The 22527-nt window shown below is 49.4% G+C and overlaps 1 protein-coding gene across 2 annotated transcripts in view; it reads right to left on the bottom strand.

Moving 5' to 3' along the window:
- Positions 1-22527, bottom strand: part of Tiam1 (TIAM Rac1 associated GEF 1) — a 182523-nt gene that overhangs the window by 21941 nt on the left and 138055 nt on the right. Inside the window, exons 16-20 of one of the 2 annotated variants that reach the window (XM_032900461.1) lie at positions 15076-15179; positions 5877-6056; positions 4499-4567; positions 4089-4214; positions 1796-1904 (exon numbers count right to left, since the gene is read on the bottom strand). In XM_032900461.1, the coding sequence (XP_032756352.1) occupies positions 1796-1904; positions 4089-4214; positions 4499-4567; positions 5877-6056; positions 15076-15179 (588 nt within the window). Of the gene's footprint in view, positions 1-1795; positions 1905-4088; positions 4215-4498; positions 4568-5876; positions 6057-11254; positions 11414-15075; positions 15180-22527 lie in introns of those variants that run through there. The other variant, XM_032900462.1, reaches the window with a different exon arrangement.

Below are 22527 nucleotides of genomic sequence, written 5' to 3'. Positions count from 1 at the left end.
CACAGGCATATGCACACACAGGCACACACACACACACACACAGGCACATGCACACACAGGCACACACACACACACACACAGGCACACACACACTCACACAGAGGCACACACTCACACACACACAGGCACACGCACACACACACACATACACGGGCACACGCACGTACAGGCATACACAGGCACACACACACAGGCACACACACACACACACACGGGCACATGCACACACAGGCAGACACACACACACAGGCACACACGCACACACAGGCGCACACACACACATACACAGGCACACACATGCACGCACGCGCGCAGCCAACACAGGACATGTGAAAATGGAGTAAGATCAGACCACATGACAGGGAGCGTCTGCGGACCTGCTGCACAGATTGGCACTCCTAGAACGCCTCACAGTGTCCACGGTAGGGCCTTTTGTTACCCAGAGACCTGAATTATCCTAGCATTTCCTAAAATTATTTTAAATGACGTGAAGCTGGTTCTCTTGGGTAGCGAACATAAACACAGCGCATGGAAATCATTCACCCCAGGACGCGGTGAGCAGATGCTTTCTTGGTGCCACAGAGCAAGGAGGTAAAGCGCCCTGGATTCCAGGGATCCCTTGAAGCCACACGTACACTGATTCCATCAAAGCACTTCCTGTGTCTGCAGCAGAGGCCGACTCAAGCATGGCAGGCATTACACTGGCTTCTGGAAATCTTCTGAATAAACTGCAGCGGATTCCAGGCTGGTCTTGAACTCAAGACCTAGCTGGTGCCTCAGTTCACTGGCATTACAGACAGATGTGTGCTGCCACGAGGGACCAGACGCAGGTTTTAAAAGGGATCTGCAGTAACCACACATAGCCATGCGGTAGGCAGGCTGTGCTGTGTTTACACGTACGTACAGGACGATCGGTGGGAGCGATCAGAATACCCATCGTAAATGTTCTCGTCACTGTGTGTTGACATTTATTACTTTGCACTATCTGCCTGCTAACCGTCCTCTTCCTACCAACCCATCCTGTCCTCTCTTATTTCTGAGCTGTCGGCTTTAGAACGTCGACAACTGCCACACGATGAACTGTGGGGGCTGCAGAAAGGCTGTATTTTTTTTCCAAACCTCCAAGCTAAGTGTTGTTCGGGCTGGGGTTGCAGCTCTGTGGCAGTGTCTGCCTTGCATGCATAATGTCTTCAAGGGTTGATTCTCAAGGAGAGGGGATGGGGAAGGGATGGGAGAGGGAAGGAGAGAATGGAGGCGGGCAGGAAGGAGAAAGAGTGGGGAGAATGGAAAGGAAGGGGGAGGGGGAGAGAGGGAAGGAAGTGGAGGGGCAGTAAGAGAACTCCCCAACATAAAAACTACACTTTGGGCTGAGCGAGAATGACAGACCGCAGTGAGAGCAGTTTTCCCGAATAACTGTTACCTTCGGTAGTCACACACCTACCCCTGGAAACAAGCTCAGGAAAGAGGGCCTTTCGTGAAGCACGGTGGGTTGCGACAGAAACTGATGAGAAGGAAGGGTCAAGGGGGCGTTGCCCATCACTGCAGGAAGACTGGGGCTGAATAGGTCCCAAGATGGCTTAGCCAAAACTCTCAGTGCAAGGAAATGGATAAATGATGACTTCGAGACAGTAATACGTCTTATCTCCTCAAAACCAATACCGTGGCATACGGGGAAGTCAGCCTTGCACACCGGTGCCTCTCAGATCTCTCGAGAGCCGTCCACCCCAGCCACCCACACAAATGTGAATTGGCAACCAGCACACTTGTCCAGATCACTGGATGGATCCTGCCTTACCTTTCACCAGGACCTTGGGGACTTTTGTGTGGCTCGCACAGAAGGCACTGTAGAGCTTGAAGCGGTCCGCGTAGTACAGGAAGGATCCCCCCAGAGAGAACAGCACTTTCTAGATCAAAGAGAGAACATGCAATGGGTTCGTGTCCCTCCTCATGTAGACCAGGCAAGGGCAGGGAGATCACCGAGGTCTTTCTCGGCACCAACCCGAGTCTCTGTGCCTGTCAAAATCTTTCTTTGTTCACTGATATCCTGAAATTGGTTGTGGAGAAAGTATTTCGGTTTAAAAAGAATTCTATTGATGCTGGATTTTTGTCTTCTCGGTATTGAATGACCCATCTGATGTTTGAATGCTGATGAGAAAATTACAGACTTTTGGGAAGGCGGAAACGTCCTGACTTCCCCCCGTGAGCCCCATACGTATGGGGAGACGGAAGGGACAAACCAGATAAATGCAGGAGAGGCTTACACCTCAAATCCGAAGAGACATTTCCCTGGTTACCACCTCCACCTTCCCCAAAGGCCCTCCCCATCTCTCCCAGGGAGCAGATAAGAACCTAAGGAATGACAATGTCGTTTGAGTGAGGAAAGCAGGTGTCGTCTCCTCAGCTTGGACACACTGCCCCGAGGCATCACCCTGGAACGGGCCTTCCTTGTTAGGACAGGCACACGTGGTGTGTGGCTTTTCATCCCACCCACATGACTTATGAATGAAGACCTAGCCTCAGACAAACATCTTCCAGACGTCCACGAGGGCCTGGTCTTGCTCAGGCTCAGGAGAGGCTTTCTTCATTTAGGCTTAGAATTACAACACAGGACTGACGTGGCAGTTAAGATTACCTGCTACGAACACCTGGGGACTTCTATCCCTGGAACCCGTGGAAGGGGAGAGCCGACTGGCCTGCTAAGTGCTCACTGTGACACCAATAATAATGATAAATAATTTCTAAGAATGAATTCCAAGCAAGGGCTTAAGACCTCAGATGCGAATGGTACCCTGGGCTCCCAGATACGCAGTTTATCCACCACACGGTGTGGAGGAGGGTCGGTCGGTCTAGTAAAGGGGATGTGTACTTCAGACCACACTTAACAGGCTCCACAGCACCCAGAGTCCTGAAATCTCCTCCTCCATGTTCAGTTCCACTACTTCCAAAGGGCCATGGCTGCAGGACTATGTGAGATGTGGCCAGCCCAGTCATAATCACAGATTAAACAGGAAGCTGGGAAGGACCCCAAAACAGCACTCCTTTGTTTACAGTAACGGCTACTAAGTGTTTACCAGAAAGTAGCCTGATAAAAGCTTCTTGGACGAGGGGCACACGGTGGGGGGGGAGATTCCCACACTGCAGCTGCCCAGTGCAGCTCACCTGCCGGACTTCTGAAGGCCCCACAGCCTAGCAGGCGCTGCACATTCCCAAGAGGAAGTCCCATCGGCCAGATGTGAACATGCCCACGTTATCAGGAAGCAGGGCATGGCTGCCTGCGGGTGCGAGGCAGGGGCAGGAAATCACAAGTGACAGGAACTGACCTTCAGAGATTATGTCATTGTCCTGACTACAGTGATGGCTTCATGGGCATTCGGGATTGCATGTGTGCACATGTATGTGTCTATGCCTATATGTTCGTTTGTGTATGTATGTGCTTGTGTATGAGTGTGTATGTATGTGTGTATACACTCAGATACATACTTTCTCAGATCCTATACTTTAAATAAGGGCAGTGCTTTGTCAATTACATCACAGATGACCCTGGTTTTAAGAGCACAGTGGGTGACATGTAAGTCAGTACACACATCGATGAGTTTTGTTGATTTGAAATTTGGAACAGAAAATTCCTTCCAGGGAATAGGAAATGAGCCACGGGGGAGTAACCCTTCCTCTGGTGCTAGTAACAATTCTCACTAGGACCATGAGGTCGCTGTGCCTCTGGACAGGGATTAGTATGTCCATCATGGTTCCTCAGAACAGGGTGGATTCATTTTACTGAGACCCAAGGGGCTAATTTAATTTTGTTACTAGCTAACGTAACCTTCAGCTCCATGCTGCTTCCGAAGGAGACACTGATGGCTAAAAAAATGTAAACAAGCCAACAGCATCAAGCCAACAGCTGGGTCCTTCCCCACCCCCACCCTCCCTCAGCACGCCTCCCACTGGGACGTCCTACAGGGTTCTGGGTGCTCTGAGCTCTGGAAGATCAGAACTCTGCCTGCAGCACAGTGCCAGGCTTCACCCTGACCCACAAGGTAGCCAGCAGCAGCACAGAGGGGCAGCTTTAAGCAGCTTGGGATGGGGCTTACCTTGAACTGGTCAACCTTCTCAAGCTTTTCCAAGTCAGGGACCAGTCTTACTCCATCTTCTAGAGTTTTAAGGAACTCAACTTGAAACTCCACCATTTCGGTTAAATTTCCAAAGAGTACATCGAGCTAGAAAATAAAAAAGAACTTAATCTACCCCACATTACACGAGGGCTCACCAACTTTATTTGGGCCGGACTACACCATTTCTGAGTACTAAGGAGTCTACTATTAGAGAATGGGGCAGTCCCTCTTGTCCCAAGTGTACACCAAGATTTAACAAGCTGCGTTTGACCTGCTATGACTAAATGGATTAAAGATGCGCCCCATATAGAAGTGCTCCAACCTCCCATTCTTCACCAGCAACTCAACAGCAGTGTGCCCCTCACAAGATCGAGGCAGCCCCACCATACCTCATCCTGGGTGAGAAAGGTCTCCTTCTGAAGGGGCTTCAGGTATCTCTCCATGAGGCAGTTTAAGTCCTACAAGTTGGAAGCACACTTCGTTAGCAAACCTAAAGTCTTCGAGGAATCTATGAAAAGACAAACTGTGTTCTGAGGAGCCCATGCTGAAAGCCCACTACCACAGGAAGAAGCAGGCTTCTTCTACAAGTACCACAGACTCTGCAGACCCCATGGCACTTCTGAAATCAATTCTTAAACTCACGTTGTACTCTGAGGGCAGCTAAGCAGCTACATACAAAATGGACAGGACTGTGCCCCAATAAAACTTTATTTGCAAAAACAGGCAGCAAGATTGGCTCTGGCCTGTGGGTCACAGTATGCTAGACTCATCATATTTAGCCTTGTTTAGACTAAAATATATGCAGTTTAAAGCAGACGGCCAGTCCTGGTAGCATAGGTCTGCGATCCTAGTATGTGGGAGGCTGAAGCAGAATTATTTTTAATTCAGGGCCAGTTTGGGCTCTGGGGTGAAACCCTGTCTTAGAAAAACAAAAAGCAACCAGATCAGCACTGCTGTTGATGGGGGAAGGACCAGAACAATTAGTAACACACAGGAAGCAGATGTGACCCTTCCATCTAGACTTACAATATGCTCTGAAAAAAAAAAATAGACTTAAATCAGATCATCTTCATGAGTGCTCAGAAACTTTATAATCAGTTACAAAGTTTTCTTACAAATTCTCATCAACTAGAATCCTCCATTTTAAAAGAAACTAAATTCAGAGTGTGTGTGTGTGTGTGTGTGTGTGTGTGTGTGTGTGTACCTAGCATGTGCCCAGAGACGTCAGACAAAGTTGTCAGTGTTCTGCCCCGCACTGTACACCTGTTTCCTTGAGAAATGGCCTCTCACTGAACCTGGAGCCCACTGGGTTTAGGGCCAGGCCAGCAAGCTCTTAGGACCCGTCTTTCTCTGTCCCTAGGAGACACTACAGACATGGGCAGCTGTGTGGGTGCCGAGGATTTGAACTCATGTCCTCATGCTTGCAGAGCAAGTGCTCATACCCACTGAGCCATCTCACGGGACCCTAAATCCAGATGTAGTAGTAGCTTATAAAATAGAATAATCAGAAAGATGACTTAATATTCACCATCAATCATATAAACACGTAAAATAACAACCGATACCCAATCCTAGTCAATATTCTAGACCTGTAAAATAAATCAAGACCTCAGCGTCCACAATCGGACCTTGGTGTAGGTTACACCAGGGCAGTGACCCACTTCACTCTTTCCTGAAGAGAAGGCAGGGGAGGCCTTGAGGCCGGGGAGGTGAGGGGTTTGGAGGCTAGGGAGGCTGGGGGCTGGGGGACACCCGAGGCAGATGTACCTTCACATAGGTGCGTTCGGTCTCCAGGAGCTCACAGATCACCTTGCGCAGTTTATCCGCATCCGATAGCTGTCGTGTGGTTGCCAGTTGAGGGCTCGTGGCATCCTGAGGGGATGGGCTCGAGTCAGAGGGGCTCATCTCGTGCAGACTCCGGCAAAACGCTGTGACCTGTTCTGTGCTCTGTGGAGTACAGCAGACAGTGTCACCTCTCAGCAGGGAGTCTTGCTGCCCCCCTCCCGCGTCAGCAAGGCATTTTTCATCGTAATAAAATGTCACGTGTGTTACCTCTCTCCTATTCCCCAAACTGCTCCACACCTAAGGTCCTTGAATGCTGATAACTATAGCAGCGAATGCTAGTGAGTGAGCGCTCACTGCCCATCGGGCACACTAGCCTGAGGTATTTAATACTCACGAGGTGTGAGAAGGGCTATACAACTCCCACTGACCAGCTGAAATGAAGAGAGGTTAAGAAACCAGAGGTTAAGAAGCTGTGCACCTGGAATTTGAACTGCCTAAGCACATCTCAGTGCACGCGCGTACGTGAGCACAAGTATGTAGGGGTGCTACCAGGAATGAAACCCAGGTCTCAGCATCAAGTGCTTTGTCACGGAGCTACAGCCCCAGCCCAAAGCCTGTTTTGAACCACTCCATGAGAAACTGACAAAGGAGAAGACAGAGGCACCGGGGTTAACGCTGCCCAACACAAGGAACAAGGCTTCCTATTCAGTCAGAGGACTGTCTCGTACACTACCCACTTCTGTGGCCTGCTGGAGGACAATGTCTATCTGTAGCCACTGAAAACTCCCACGTGCAGACAGAGGGCTGTGTTCCTGTGAGTTCTGCTGTTTGCAGCTTCTCCACCGTCCTTTGAGCAAGCAGAAGGCGAATGACCCTGAGACAGGCCATTGGGAACCTCAGGACAAGACGGAGGGGAAGGGGCAGTGACTGCCCAAGATTTCCTCCTCCAACTCCAAGTTTAGGACGCTCCAGTCCAACCTACGGAGTGATGCTAACAGCCGTCTGAACGTGAGCCGACGAAACCAGGTGGGCTCAGAGGCTTGCCCCACTGAAGGCCTGGATCCCCCTGACCACCAGGACCTATGGTGGGACAGTAAGGATCTGGAAATTGGCTTGGAATGGTTTTTAAAGACCAGGTCTCACTAGATAGCCCTGGCTGCCCTAGAACTCACTAAACCAAATTGGCCTTGAACTCACAGACATCCGAGCCTGTCTGATCCCAGAGTGCAGAGATTAAAGGTCTGGTGGAACTGACTGCCCCAGGCATTGTTTTGAAGCAAGGAACCTTGTTTATCTGTCAAATTCGCACCAGTGGTGTAGGCTGGATACCTTCCTCCTTCCCTTCCTCCTTCGTGTCTCTTGAGTACCCCCCACCCCATTGTCTATTTCAACCCTAAACACAAAAGTGTATTTTCCCAGGGGTTGATGGTGCGGATAAAGGATTATTCTTTTGTCATCTTGTAAGAACATTCTTTCCTCAAACAAGGCAGGGAAGCTTGGACCTGCTATATTCCACAGGGCAGGACTTAGATACATCGAAGGGTGGTTTGCATATGCAAAAGAGAACACAGAGTTCTCAGAACCTCCAAAAATGGTTCATGGGGGGGCAGGGAGCACAGGGCAGAAAAGCCCAGAGCCTGGACTGTGCTTCCTGCGCTAGCATTCCACGTCTCTCATAATCGCCATGGCTTATTTATGGCTGCTGCTATCTCTGCTAACTGCCGGAAAGAGCATGTCACCTGTCACAGGTGCTCTTCAGCATCCTCCAGGGAACGGTGGGGTTTAGACATGGAATATCCCGGAGGTGACAGAAAGCTCACCCAAACGGGCTGCGCCGTGCGCCGTGTGAGCTTTATCTCAGGAAGGTTGCTGAAAAGGGAAACTACCGGCTTTTGTGCAGAAACAATGCAGTTAGCTATGCTATGGCTTCCCTAACTTGGGGTCACCTTGATATAGTCAAATTGGGCTTTGTCATCAAAACAGAGACAAGGGAACGAATATAGTCATCTAAACATGATGCTCACGTCGCCTTTTAATGATCTAATGGTAATTAAGACAGGCAACATTTTACAGTGCGGTTGCCAGGGGATAAAAACCATGCCCTTGGGGTTGGGGATTTAGCTCAGTGGTAGAGCGCTTGCCTAGGAAGTGCAAGGCCCTGGGTTCGGTCCCCAGCTCTGAAAAAAGAATCAAAAAAAAAAAAAAAAAAAAACCATGCCCTTCTGGAGAAAATCTCACGTGCAGAAGGTGGTAAAAGCTGAGCGAGTGCCCAGCCCCCATCCCACCACAAATTCCCCTGGGTTGCTCTGGTTTGCCACCCAGCAAGGAAGCTAACAAATGAGGGTGCCCCGGCGCCTCTGCTTACACCACGCTTCTGGACGACTCTCTGTAGCCACAGCTGGCTATCCTTCACACAGTTCCCATGACAAACACACCCATCACCCAACTCCAATTATCAGTAAAGTACCCGCTCCTGTACCTTCAGCACTGAGACCATTACCCAGGCGACTTTGTGTATCACCCCACGCAGATCCCTCAACTGCACAAAAGCCAACATTGTAAGAGGTGCTGACCTACAGCAGAAGCAGGGCATCCCGAAAGACGTGACCCATCACACTGGGGCGGCGGGGGTGGGGAGGGGAGGTGGGGGGTTGTTGTCATGGTGCTTAGGTTAAATACGGAAGGTCTGGAATGGGATTTCTGAGTTTTTGACTCCTCTGAGGTATCATGATACCCAAAGACATCCATTTTCCAGAGTGTGGACAAGGGAGCTGCCTTGGTCTCTGTGAAGTGGCATCTCAGTCTTGCTGCTCTGGTCGTCCACACCCAGTGGCCTCCCTGGATGTTTTCCCTAAGTAGTCTGGCATACACATACACACATGTGAAGTGTGATGATCTGACTTTATCTTTGAGGCCACTTTCTCAGGTTTTAGTTTTGCATCATAGTTGGAAAACACTGAATTTTTCTTCCCGCTCTCTGGGAACAGCCCAGCCCAAGCAGCTACAAACCACCACACCGTGCTCGCAAAATCTTTGTCAAAGTGACTTATATTTTAGGCCTCACAGTGTTACATGCTTTGTGCACACCCGGTCTGTTTATCAGTTGTCATTCATCTCGCAATGTGCCTGATTTGATGCGGAACTTCATCAACTGCATGTATGCATAAGAAGAAACGCAGTGCACGCAGGAATTGGTACTGACAGCCATCCACGGTTTCTGGCAACCGCTGGGAGTCCCAAGATGTCGCCCCTAAAGATGAAGGGAGGCGGTTCCTCATTTTCTTGTGCGAATACCCAAAAGCACCATGGGGTTCCCTTTGGAGGGCTCAGTCTCAGCCACCCCTCCCTTGTTAGGGTCATTTTGAGTGTTTCCTGAGGCTGAACAGTGTCCCCTCAAACCATTCTGTTCACTAACTCGAGGTACACACTTCCGGGTGTACCCTAAAGCACTGACTTTAAACTGGTACAAGTAAATATATATATATATATATATGAAATGAGCAGGGTGTTTCTGTTTGGAGAGAATCTAAAGGATGCTATAATGTTTGAGAATTTTGCTTGGTTAAAATATTACCTCCAAAGTATCCTTTTAAGCAACTATGAGATACAGTGCTCCATTGGGATATCTCTAAGCTATTGATTTCACATATTGTTGGCCAGTTAAATCTTCAGTTCCCTACATCTGACTTCCACTGGGGCCAAACTTCTTTTTTAAAGATTGATTGATTGATTGATTGATTGATTGATTGATTTCATGCATGTGAGTGCACTGTCGCTGTCTTCAGACACACCGGAAGAGGGCATCAGATCCCATTACAGATGGTTGTGAGCCACCATGTGGTTGCTGGGAATTGAACTCAGGACCTCTGGAAGAGCAGTCAGGGCTCTTAACCACTGAGCCATCTCTCCAGCCCGTGGCTAAACTTGTAGTGTACAAGGTCAGTATGGAACCTGCCTGTGTCATCCTCGATGAAGCAGCATGGGAGAGAGGAAGAAGACCTGCCTACTCCATTACTGGCTATCGGGTGGCTATGGTCACCCACACACCCAGCACTGGGCACGCACATGCCCGGTCAGGCTGGGAAGTTACCGATGCTCTCCACGTGAGAGCAGCCCTGGCTCAAGGGGAAAGAGGAGGGCAAGGCAGGTACTTCCAGCAGGGAATGCAGGGCTCTCTCCACTTGAGGGCTGTCACCAGTCACCCTAGAGACCAAAGTGCAGACACTGCAGAGTTTAAACTGTTGAAGGGGGCAGAGGCGCCTCCTCCCAGCCAAAACTGAGACTGAGCCAAGAAGGAGGAGTTGGGCCACTTTACCAAGGCTGGCATGAGGCGTGAGGTGAGGCTTGGAGTTTACAACATCCTCCCCCCTGTCCAAGATGAAAAGAAAGAACAACACAGGAGGCGACAGACTTCCTAGGGACACACTGAAGCCACCGGCCGCTTAAGTCTTCCTGTTACACAACCGCCAAAGGCACCGGCTGCCTCCAGAGGAGCAACTTCTGAAACTGTTCTGACTCTGACCGATTTAACACTTCCCACAGATTTAAAAGGAGCGAGAGTGGCCTCAAATCTCACAGCCTTTATTTAAGGTTTTTTTTTTTTTTTTTGGGAGGAATGGTAAGGCAAAAAAAAAAAATCCACAATTTTAGAGGGCGTTTCACAATTTTAGAGGGCATTCCAGTCATTCACAGTTCTTCTAATTCTTTACCTGCTTTGGGGGTGGCTTCTAACAAATTTCAAACAGGGAACAGCAGTTAGGCACTGGACCGTCAAAGTTTGTTTCATTAAATGACAGGCTCAGATGCCAGCACTGGTATCAGAGGGGCTTGGTTGCTTTTGTTAAGCGGTTTCTGGCCGGCAGCTGGCTGTGCATTTCTTTCCCAAGCATTGCGTTACCATTTACTGCCGGGGAGCTGATCTACTGAAGTAGGTCAGCTAATGTTAAACTGTCCTCGCCCACTGCAAGTCAGCATAAAGAAGACCCAAAGCACCCGGAGGGACAAAGCACAGCCCCAGCTGTTTGAGCTTCCCCAGTCCTCAGCCAGAGGTGTAGCGTATCGGTCACAAAATACGTTCAGAATCTCAATAGCCAAAAGAAGCAAACATCAGCAATAGGAGGATTAAAGAATGAAATTAAAAAGCCACAGCCCTCTACTACCTAAATCTACCCTCTACCAATAAATATAAAGACCCAATACAAATTCAACTGCATGCAAACTACTGATTGGACCCCCGGGCTACAAAACGAGGGTATCCGGAGGGGAAAGGAGATGGAATTCGGAGGTTTGGGACAAGCATAAGCGTCATTAGTCTCCCACAAAGCGGCGCACGGGGCAGACCGAAACAGTGAGGCGCTCACCAGATGAAGTGTGCGGTGGAAAGAATCGCCAGCCCTGTCGTTCTCGACCCTGGGCTTGCGCTTGATCTTCCACAGTGAAGACATCCTCAGGGATGTAGTCTCATGGTAATTCCTCCCAGCGCCTCGTGCGTTCAGAAAGGAAGCCGAAGTTTCTTAAAATACTCAGAAAGCCCCAGCCACTTTCTAGCTCTCAGAGAGGACTCTCTCACCAGGGTGTCCCATGCTGAATCTCCCGAGCGGACCTGGGACCACATCTCAACGAGGCAGAGCCCCAGAGCGGCCCCTGCTTCTCCATCCGAGCTCCGGGAGGCAGTCAAAGGTTACATCTTGGGTAAGAACTCATGCTTTGATTTCACCTGGCTCAATAACAAAAGTTCCAGAGAGGAGAGGCGCAAAGCAGGCAAAAAAACAAAGCCCAGAGAACCTCCCCAGATGCGGGAGGCTCTGCCCTGCAGCCAGTGGGATCAGCTGATTGGCCAGCATCTCGAATGGCACGGGGATATTAAAAGTGCCCAGCTAGGACAACTTCGCAGCTCCCCACCACACAAAAGAGGTCTTTCAACCGTGCCCACCCGCCCTGCTGCATTTTACACTAATGCTTAATTACAAAAGCAGGTGCTTCCCAGATGATCACAACGTCGTGAAAAGGGGAAGGGAAGTGGTTGTGAATGGAAAGTCAGAGAGAACGGTTCTAACTGGAAAACAAAGTCAGAGCCACCAGGGAACCTGGAATGCAGGACACTGGACTCCTCCGACCTCAGTTAATCAGTATTTCATCCCACGAGCATGAGTTTAAGGAGAAGCTGCAAAGGGAAGTCAGTCACGGGGTGAGGAGACCTGAGGCTGCCACCAGGCTACCAGAGGAAGGAGGCAGTGACAAAGGGAGAGGTGACTAGATTCCTCTGACTCGTGACAACCCCACCCATCGCGGTGACATTCCTGAATCATCTCCAGAGAAAGAGCTCCGGATTACCCACCTGCTCAGCCCCCAAAGGCCATGCACCGCTACACTGCATTTCAAATACAGAGAACACCAAGGGCTTCCCCCTCCATCCAGCTAGCTCATTTGAGAGGAACAGCAAAAATGAAATAAAACATAAGAAGTCAATCTCAGGGTCTCCAGCTTCATGTCTCTCACCAGGATAAAAACTGGCAACAGGGCAGGCTGTGGTGGCCCACGCCTTTAATCCCAGATGGCTGGCTGACCTCTATGAGTGTGAGGTCGGTGTGGTCATATCAACATGGCGAGCTCCAGGTCAGCCAGGGCTAAAAGACCCCGTCTTTTAAAAACAAAACAAGGAAGAAAAAAATGATTTATTTCCTTATTCTGTTGGGGGCAGGCATATTTGGATGCGGGGCATGCTGTGGCCCACGTGTGGGGGTTAGTGGACAGGAGGAGTCAGATAGCCTCTTCCATCATGCCACACGGTCCCAGGAATGGAGACCAGGGAGTCAGGTTAGGGGAGGGGCTCCTTCACCTGCCGAGCCATGTCGACACCGGGTTTCTATTTATTTATTAGGCACGTCTCTCCACTTGATAAAGGTGTGCATTCAGAGGAGGCTCAACCGCCTGGTATAGCAGCTTCAAAACGAATGAACTCACACACCAACACAGTCGACCAACGCGTTTAACCTTAATCAAGAGGCACTTTAAGAAGATTAAGCATTCGGAAAACGGCTAAATGGTTCGTGGCTGTGTATCTAATTGGCCTCTAGCACTACTAATAAATTAGTTCCCTCTTTCCTGAAGCCTGGCGTTCAGTGCCAGCGCAAAACAATCTGGCTGCAGGTAATTTAAATGGCGGCATCAATTACACAAGGCCTGGAGAAAGACTTTTCTCTTTTTCTGCATGTTTCTCTCCTCTGTAAAACAGAGTTGGATGGCATCTCTGCCAGGAGTGTTGTGAAGATGGGCTTAAATGAGACGGCTCGCCATTTATGCAAAAGGTAACACAGGTGTGACTTTATTATTAATAGACAGTGGAACTCAGTTTCCAAGATCTGCTAGGACAATTTGAAATTCCTGCTTTCGAACCTCTTAAATGAGAAACAAACCTCCGGAAGGGTACTCACAGGAGCTCAGTGGGGGAAAAGCACTTGTCAGGATTTTCCTGCTGTGGTAAACACCATGCAAAGCGACTTGGAGATGAAAGGGCTTATTTGTCTGGTATGTTTGAGGGAAGTCAAGGGGCTGAGGCAGAGGAAATGGAGGAAGCTTCTTATTGGCATTCCCCACGGAGTCCTCAACTTGCCTTCCTATACTATCTAGGACCGGCAGAGGGCTGGAAGCACCCGCCCCAGTGAGCTGGGCCTGCCTTAATCGTTAACCAAGAAGATGGCATAAATGCTTGCCTACAGGCTGATCTGATGGCGGCATTTTTTAAAACTGAGGTTACTTTTCAGATGACCTGAACCTATGTCAAACTGACAAAACAAAAACCAACCAACCAACCAACCAACCAACCAACCAAAAAAAACCCACTAGCAGAGGACCAGAGAGATTAGCTCCCACTGCCCAGGTTTAACAGCTCACAACAACCCATAAATCCAGGAGATCCAACACCCTCTCTGGCCTCTAATATTTGTTTATTTGTTTAATTTGTTAAGGACTTAAGGAACAGAATGGGCATTTGGAGAGATCAACAGTGACGGACAAGGGGATTGTCCTTATTAGTCCTAATTCTTAACCATACTCAAGACTGGAGTCCTGGGAGAGAAGGGACTGCCCAGGTGGACTGACCTTTGGCAAGTCTGTGAGCCGCTGTCTTGACTGTTAATAGACGTGGGAAGGTTTAGCCCACTGTGGGTGGCACCATCCTTAGGCGGATTGTCCTGGACTGTATAAATAAGCCAGTAAGTCATGCATGTCAGCATAGCCTTTAATCCTAGCACTCTAAGAGGTAGAGGCAAAGGGATTTCTATGAATTCAAGGCCAGCCAGGTCTGAATAAAGAGAAAGACACTGTCTTGAAAACCCAAGGGAGAGACGGGGAAGGAAGCAAACTAGTTAAGCATGAGCCCGTGGGCAAACAGCAGTCTTCTTCCGTGGTTTCTGCTTCAGGTTCCCGCCCTAATGTCTATCAACTGTGACCCGAAGCATGAGATGGAACCACCTTCCCCTTAAGAAGATAATGGTCAGAGTGTCTCATCACAGCAACGGAGAAGGAACTAATACAGTGACTCGGTTTGAAAACTTGTCTTCTGGACATGGAAACAGGAGCAAATGGGCTACTGTTCACACACACTGGACGAAGTAGCCAAAAAGCACGCAAAGTCACGGGCAACAATCACACCGGTTTACACCAAAGCATCAAAGGGAAGTTTTTGCTCACTGTATTCAGCTGAAGAACAGTATAATTGGCTTAATATAAAAATCCTTTCCTTTCCCTTTAATGTAAAAGAGTGCACCTTGAACAAGAGCGGAGAGCAGATTGCTCAAATGCGGCTCATTACAGAACCCCTAAGTGGCAGAAGGCACTGCCGACTCAATTATGCACATTTAGGACGATGCTTCATCCTCCACAAATGAAGACTGAGGAAGGAAATGGGGTGAAATTATGGCATTAACGGGGAGCTCCAGCCGTGGCAGAAATTAAAGAAAGAGGCCTTCAATTCATTACAAGTGATTTCTGCCCTACATTCTCCCACATGGGTTTGTTACCGAGACTGTAATTTAGATTTCATATCTAGCTACTTAGTAACATCTCAGAAGTAAAAACACACTGTATCCCACGGGGAGGCGCCTGAGCATACACAGCTGTCGGGGTGGCTTGTCAGCCATGATCCTGCAGGGCATGGGATGTGAAAATGAAAATCTCTCACCTTGCTGCTGTGATCTGTCTCATCGGAAGACTCCAAGTCCGGTCCTTCGCCCTCTTCTGGAGCTGTCTCAGCACTGCTGCCCTGCTCACTGGAGAGGCTGTGCCCTGCCACACAAGAGCAGAGGAAAGCAGGGGTCACCATGGTCGTCTATGGTGTGAGGCAGCACAAGGTTAGCGTGGACCGTGTCTGCACACTGAGGATTCTCTGATTGCCTGTCACGGTCTTGGCTCAATAAATAGAAGTTTTCATCATCCCTGCTGTGGTATTTCATATACCTCTTTAGCCTTTATGTGTTGGACAGATACAGTAATAGTTATGGGCTAAATATTGGTTTCCTGCAATCCTTACATTAAAACTGCAATCCCAACGCCAGTGGGGTGGTATTTGGAGGTGAGGGCTGAGGAGGTGGTAAATTCAGACACGTGAGGTCATGGGGACTGGTAATCTAGAAGATTCCTGGCATTAACAAGGGGCTCCCACACTCCCACACATATATACATGTATACACATGTAACTATATCCATGCCCACGCACATAAATTCATAAGTACAACATACACACACACACACACGCGCGCGCGCGCGCACACGCACACACACACGGGAGGCGGGGGACAACAAGAACAGGCACCGCTGGATTCCTGCAGATTGGTTAAACATAGATTGCTATTCCAGACACAGAGCAAGGCCTGATACCCCGGACTAATTAGTAGCTCTGAATGCTCCTAGTCAATGCTCAGGCCGCTGTCCACGCTGGGCTCTGACGCACCAACGCCTTCTCACATAGAATCTGAACACGGAGACTGTCTGGGACTCGCAGCCCTGAAGCCACATGGAAGAGAAATACTCTCTGGGTCAGAAGGGAGCAAGGCGAGTCTCTCCCCTCAGATTATGATCACGGGGCTGGCTTTAGGGGTGTCAAGGGTTCCATCCAAGAAGTGACAGAGAAACCTTTTGCCCTAGTCACCGCTCTATTGCTGTGAAGAGACACGATGACCTAGGGAACGTGTAAAAGAAAGGTGTTTGACTGGGCTTGCTTACGGCTTCAGAGAGTGAGCCCAGATCATCACGGCAGGAAAGCATGGTAGAGCTCCAGCAACTGGGACCAAACACTCGCGTATATGAGCCTACGGGACTCACTCTCATTCCAGCTCCACAGCCACCACAGGTCTTTCTGCATTTCACCGCAGGGGCAGGGGACCGGAGTGACGCCAACCCTCACGGGTATCACAGAATGTGCAGAGGTGGACAGGCTAAAGCAGGAAGCCGTAACCAGCCTCACAAGACACCAGAGGGCTGGGCAGGCAATTCAGTGTGAATGCTCTAACCTAGTATGCATTAGCACAGCCACAAGCAAGCAGACAGACAGATGACACAGAGCAAACTTCCTGCGAGGGCAGAGGATGCCAAGGAACACCGGAAATCCGGCCAATACAAAACAACATCGAACGATCAGGCTGAAATTATTATTAAAAAATAAATAAATAAAAGGTGCTCTCGAAAAAAGCATGCAAATTAACAGAATTTCTAAAAATCAGAGCTGTGGCAGCGGCGGAAATTAAACTATTGAGGGGTAAGACACAAATCAAAGTAAGAGGATTGTTAAGTCCGTCGGAAAGCAGAGCCTTACTCCAGGAAAGGGGAAAGACCAATTGAAAGTCTTGTGGTTGGGGATTTAGCTCAGCGGTAGAGCGCTTGCCTAGCAAGCGCAAGGCCCTGGGTTCGGTCCCCAGCTCCGAAAAAAAAAAGAAAAAAGAAAGTCTGGGGATAGAACTGGAGTAGCGGCTCAGTCACGGTTGCTCTTCTGAAGGAGCAAGGTTCGATCCCCAGCACCCACGTGACAGCTCACAACTGTAACTACAGCCCCAGGACACTGTGCACATGTGGTGAACACACACACACTCAGGCAAAACACCCACAAACACAAAACAACAAATACAACCATAAAACAAGCAAAGCAACAACAACAAAGCACACACAAGAGTTTGGGGGTGGAGAGTTTGGGGGTGGAGAGCTCCATGGTAAAGTCCTTGGCGAGCAACAGCGAGGCTCCAAATTCTAAGTCTCTGGAAGCCGATAAACAAACAAATAAACAGGGAAAGACTCTCAAGACAGAGAGGGCAGTAAGAACTTCCTAGAAACAGAGTGAGGGCATTTACCTCACCAAGACCAACAACAATGCCCTCTAAAAGATGTACTTCAGGGGGAAAAGAAGAAACACAATCCTAAAGCAGTCTGGTACAGAAGCCAAGGTGATGAAACGCTGACACACAGGTAAGGCTTAAAATATAAACCCCCACCTCCTCTCCCCGAAAGACACCTGGGCGTAAACAACCTCACGGAGTTTCGAGGAAACAAAGCTGAAGAAGTTAAAACTCAAAGGCTCTGCAAGGTCAAAATTGATTCATCCGTCACGAAGGCAGTAGAAAAACTAACTTTGGTTTCCGCTAGGTTAAGAATCAGGTCCAACTTCCAGAAAGGAGGGGGGACATCAATCCACCCACAAAACCTCCTACCCGAAATCTGTCCTGCCTACAAGAAGTGCAGGGACAAAGATGGAGCAGAGACTGAAGGAACAGCCAACCACTGACTGCCCCAACTTGAGCCCCATCCCATGGGAGAGAACCAACCCCTGACACTATTAATGGTACTCTCGCTGTGCCTGCAGATGGGAGCCCAGCACAGCACAACTGTCCTCTGAGAGGCTTCATCCAGCAGCAGATGGAAACATGCAGAGACCCACATCCAAGCATCAGGGAGAGCTTGGGAGTCTTGGGAGGAGTTGGGGATAGAAGTGAGTAAGTCAGAGGGGTCAAGGACACCACAAGACCCATAGAGTCAACCAACCTGAATCCACGAGAGCTCAGCAAGTCTGACACACCAACCAGGGAGCAAGGAGGAGCTGGACCCAGACCCTTAAACATCTGTAGCACATGTGCAGCTTGGTCTCCATGTGGGTTCCCTAACAAGGGAGCAGGGGCTATCTCAGCCTCTGTTCCCTGCCATTGGATCCCCTTCCCCTACTTGGACTGCCAGGTTGGACCTCAGTGGGAGGATGTGAGGGGAGGGATTTGTAGGGGTAGGAATGGGAGAGGGAAGAGGGGCTGTGACCCGGATGTAAAGTGAATAAAAAACAGAGGGGGAGAATTCATGTCCAAACTGTAAGAGCAAACAGTCAAAGAACAGGGACAGGTTATGTAAGTTGTAAATGGAATTTAAAAATGCAAGTCAGGAAAGAGAAGGGAAAATAAGTAAGACAAATGAGATCATAGAGACAGAAATGAGATCACAGAAGCAGGTCAGAATACACAAATCTGCTAAAAAAAAATAAAATAAAAAAATTAAAGACATAAAGACAGTATAAAGCCAGGCCCCTGTAGCACGATCGATACAAGAAGTGAACAAGAACACATGGAGAGGAGTCAGGAGATGGAAAGCACAACAGGGCACCAGAACGCTCTATAAATGAGTAAATTCTACGGGCTCCGTTAGGACACGGACAATACAAACGTTTATGACGGTTAAGCTTGATTCATGAGTGATTTTCTAACCCTAGTCCCAAGGATTAGCAACTTGCACAAGCAGACCACACTGGCAACATCTTTCCTAGAACTCATTTCTTTTTCTTTTGAATAAAAATCCAACGGCACCAAAGACAGTAAAGAAGGCAAACAAGACAGGTCCTTTCCCTGCCAGAGAGAAACCCAAGATAAACGTGAGTAACACAGCACGAGCATAACAGACTGCTCAGAAGAGCCACCGCCCCTGGGTGCAAGTGTGACACTCAGCAGATGCCCGCGTGCAGCCTGGAAAGGCACAAACATCTGACAAATGTCTCAAGTGCCTTGATGGCCCGTGTTGGAAGGAAAAAGAAGGAAAGAAAACCCCTGGATTCTGCTCACCCCATTTGAGGAAAACAGCACCAGGTGGACACAAGCAAAAACGTAAACAATCCAAGTTTTAAGTCTCTCCATAGGAAATGTATCGGGCAAATACAACTAGCAAGAGAGAGGGCAAGGGCACACAATACAGGTCTGAGGCTTGCAAAAGTCACGAGCTCAGTCCCTCTTACCCTACTTGGAGCACAGTGCCAGGCTGGGTCAAGACTTGCTTTGATCTGTAGAAAGAGTCTAAGAGAAAATAGACACATTTCTCGCCAGGGCCCAAGTGGCTGCACAGCGCATGTTCCTGCAGAGAAACTTCAAACTACAGCCTCAGGGATGGTGGGCTTCGTGGAGAGGAGGACCCCACTGAAGATCAAATATATGTGTGGCTCAGGTGATGGAGACCCAATTACATGCAAGCAAGAGCAGGGTCAATAAGGAAACCTCAGATAGGCCACGTGAGGGCAAGGCACTCGGGAGGAACACAGCAGAGTCTCCAACCCCCTGAGGCTGGCCCAATACAGAGGACTGAGGTGCTGTGTGACAGTAACCACTAATGGGTTAGGGCTGGGTGCTAATGACCAAAGTAAACAGGACAGAGGAAGTGACCATGGCCGGCTTCAGGAATGCTGAGGGGAAGCACAGGACAGGGTCTGATCTGAATACAGTCTCCTTCCCATATTCAGTGGGCTTACCCACACGCACACACACACACACTCACACACACACACACAGACACACACACACACACACACACTTGCTTTCGAGACTCTGCAGTGGTCTTCATACAGAAGCCGCTCTTCCAAAACAGAGGCTGATGGAAGCGTCCTCTCCTTTAGGGTGTTCTCACCCTCACTCATCAGGAAATGGCACCCTCACAGGCAGCTCTGTTAGAAACCAGTGGAAGAGCTGAAGACAGGCCTCAGAGGGGGCTATGAACTGGCTAAGGCAGGAAAACGTCCGCCTGCATCCCAGCCTGGCACATGGCCTGGCACAGAGGAGGCTCCCCCAGGAGAGTGAGGAAGCCCAAGCACCCTCGGGAAGAGCCTGCTGGCTCAAAAGCTACTACAAATCAAACCCACCGGTGTGGACAGGGGAGAGCGCCCCTGGTTTCTAAATACATTTTGAGGTCTAAAAACCTTTGCAAGTCATTCACTGGCCCTCCTCCTGCTGGCTGAGACCGGCACAAGGCAAACCCATCCACAAGACTTTACCTTACAATTTACCTGTCGCTTATCCAGATCATACTGCATTCATTTTGTCTTTCTCGGGGCTCAGTGAGAAATAAATAGGAAGGAAAAACAACCCAAGGCTTGATGAAATATATAATCAATGTGTTCAAGGCAAGCAAATTCTCTAGGGCAAACATTTCCAGAAAGGGAAGTGTGTGTGTGTGTGTGTGTGTGTGTGTGTGTGTGTGTGTGTGTGTGTGTGTGTGTGTGTGTGTAAAACTTTCAGGAAATGGCTCCTCTTTCACCATGTGGGTCCGAGGAATCAAACTCAGGTTGTCAGGCTTGGTGGCAACTCCTTTAAATAACAAACCATCTCCCCAGCCCCTAGAAAAAAGTTATTACTAAGACTATAATTTAAATGAGGAGAAAATGAGGTTGATGGATGGGTGGGAGTGGGGTGAGAAAAAACTGACAACCCCAAAGGCATTCGTCTGGGATTCGGCTGTTGGGCTATGCTTCTGTTTTAGTTTTCGGTCATGTCACAGCTACGAGATTCAAAGAATTCCATGTCCACCCCATAATAGGCATCAGTGTAAGCACCCGACACATGTGGAGACCAACAGGTAACGTGAGGCAGCTGAGCACATGCTAAGTGGGCCTGCAGGAAGGTGTAGGTAAGGAACCCAGCACTGAGTGGGCCTGCAGGCTGTGCAGGTATGGAACCCAGCACTGAGTGGGCCTGCAGGAAGGTGTAGGTATGGAACCCAGCACTGAGTGGGCCTGCAGGATGGTGTAGGTATGGAACCCAGCACTGAGTGAGCCTGCAGGAAGGTGTAGGTAAGGAACCCAGCACTGAGTGGGCCTGCAGGCTGTGCAGGTATGGAACCCAGCACTGAGTGGGCCTGCAGGATGGTGTAGGTATGGAACCCAGCACTGAGTGGGCCTGCAGGAAGGTGTAGGTATGGAACCCAGCACTGAGTGGGCCTGCAGGATGGTGTAGGTATGGAACCCAGCACTGAGTGGGCCTGCAGGATGGTGTAGGTATGGAACCCAGCACTGAGTGGGCCTGCAGGATGGTGTAGGTATGGAACCCAGCACTGAGTGGGCCTGCAGGATGGTGTAGGTATGGAACCCAGCACTGAGTGGGCCTGCAGGATGGTGTAGGTAAGGAACCCAGCACTGAGTGGGCCTGCAGGAAGGTGTAAGTATGGAACCCAGCACTGAGTGGGCCTGCAGGATGGTGTAGGTATGGAACCCAGCACTGAGTGGGCCTGCAGGGTGGTGTAGGTAAGGAACCCAGCGCTGAGTGGGCCTGCAGGCTGTGCAGGTATGGAACCCACCATTCACCAGGCTAAGGACCGAGGATCTCAAGGTTGAGCTAACCTGGGCTAGGTGGTAAGTCAGAGGCCACCTTGGGGTAGAGTAAGACCCTGTGTCAAAAAGAAAACAAATTTGGGTGAGAGAGGTAGCTCAGCAGGTAAAGGCAGCTGGACGCCAAGCCTACAGACCTGAGTTCAACTTGAGAGACACACATGGCAGAAGGAGAGAGCTGACTTCTGCACATCGTCCACTGGCTTTCACACATGGGCCATGATAAATGCACATGTACAATGTGCACGAGTGCACACACACATGAGACCATAAAATAGAAATGTAATCAAATACAAGGTCATAAAGATTATGGATTTGGGTATGACTGATCTTGTGAGTTTGGAGCAAAAGTAAAATACATTAATGATTTCCAGAGTTATTTTTTTATTTCCTGTGCACCGGTGTTTTGCCTGTGTGTATAGATGTGCTTGCTGTATGCGCTTCCCTCAAGAGAGGCCAGAAGAGGGTATCTGAACTAGAATTACAGACAGTTGTGAGCCACCATGTGGGTGCTGGGGATTAAAACTGGGTCTTCTGCAAGATAAACAACTGTTCTTAACTGCTCAGCCATCTCTCCCACTCCAACGCTAATGATTTTTAAAAACAATAAAAATGAAGGCCCCCAGTCTGCAAAATTACCCCCACCCCTATACACAACACACGCTGAATCTGGCAGCTGTCGTCAATCGACTCGCTGCAAATCAAGACAAGGCGTTTGGATCCTCCACACCCCAGCAGGACCCACAGAGACTGTGCTAAGTGACAGAAGGCAAGGGTGCCAACAGCTTACAAGGCGCATGTGTCTGCGAACTTTTATCACCAAACAGAGACCATGTGAGTCTTCAGGGAACCTACTGGGCTGGACCAGATTTGTTTGCAGGAAGACAGAGCTGAGCACTTGCTCTTTTGTGGTGTCCCTCCCTGCTCCCTCAGAGCAGAGCCCTGGGAAATCTCCATTGCACATCAGAACAAAGCGGGGCCTTCCATCTGTGTATGGCACAGAAGGCTCTCACTGGCCAGGCAGAT

This window comes from Rattus rattus, chromosome 4 (assembly GCF_011064425.1).
Source record: "Rattus rattus isolate New Zealand chromosome 4, Rrattus_CSIRO_v1, whole genome shotgun sequence".
NCBI lineage: Eukaryota > Metazoa > Chordata > Mammalia > Rodentia > Muridae > Rattus > Rattus rattus.
This window is presented reverse-complemented; position numbering and strand designations above follow the sequence as displayed.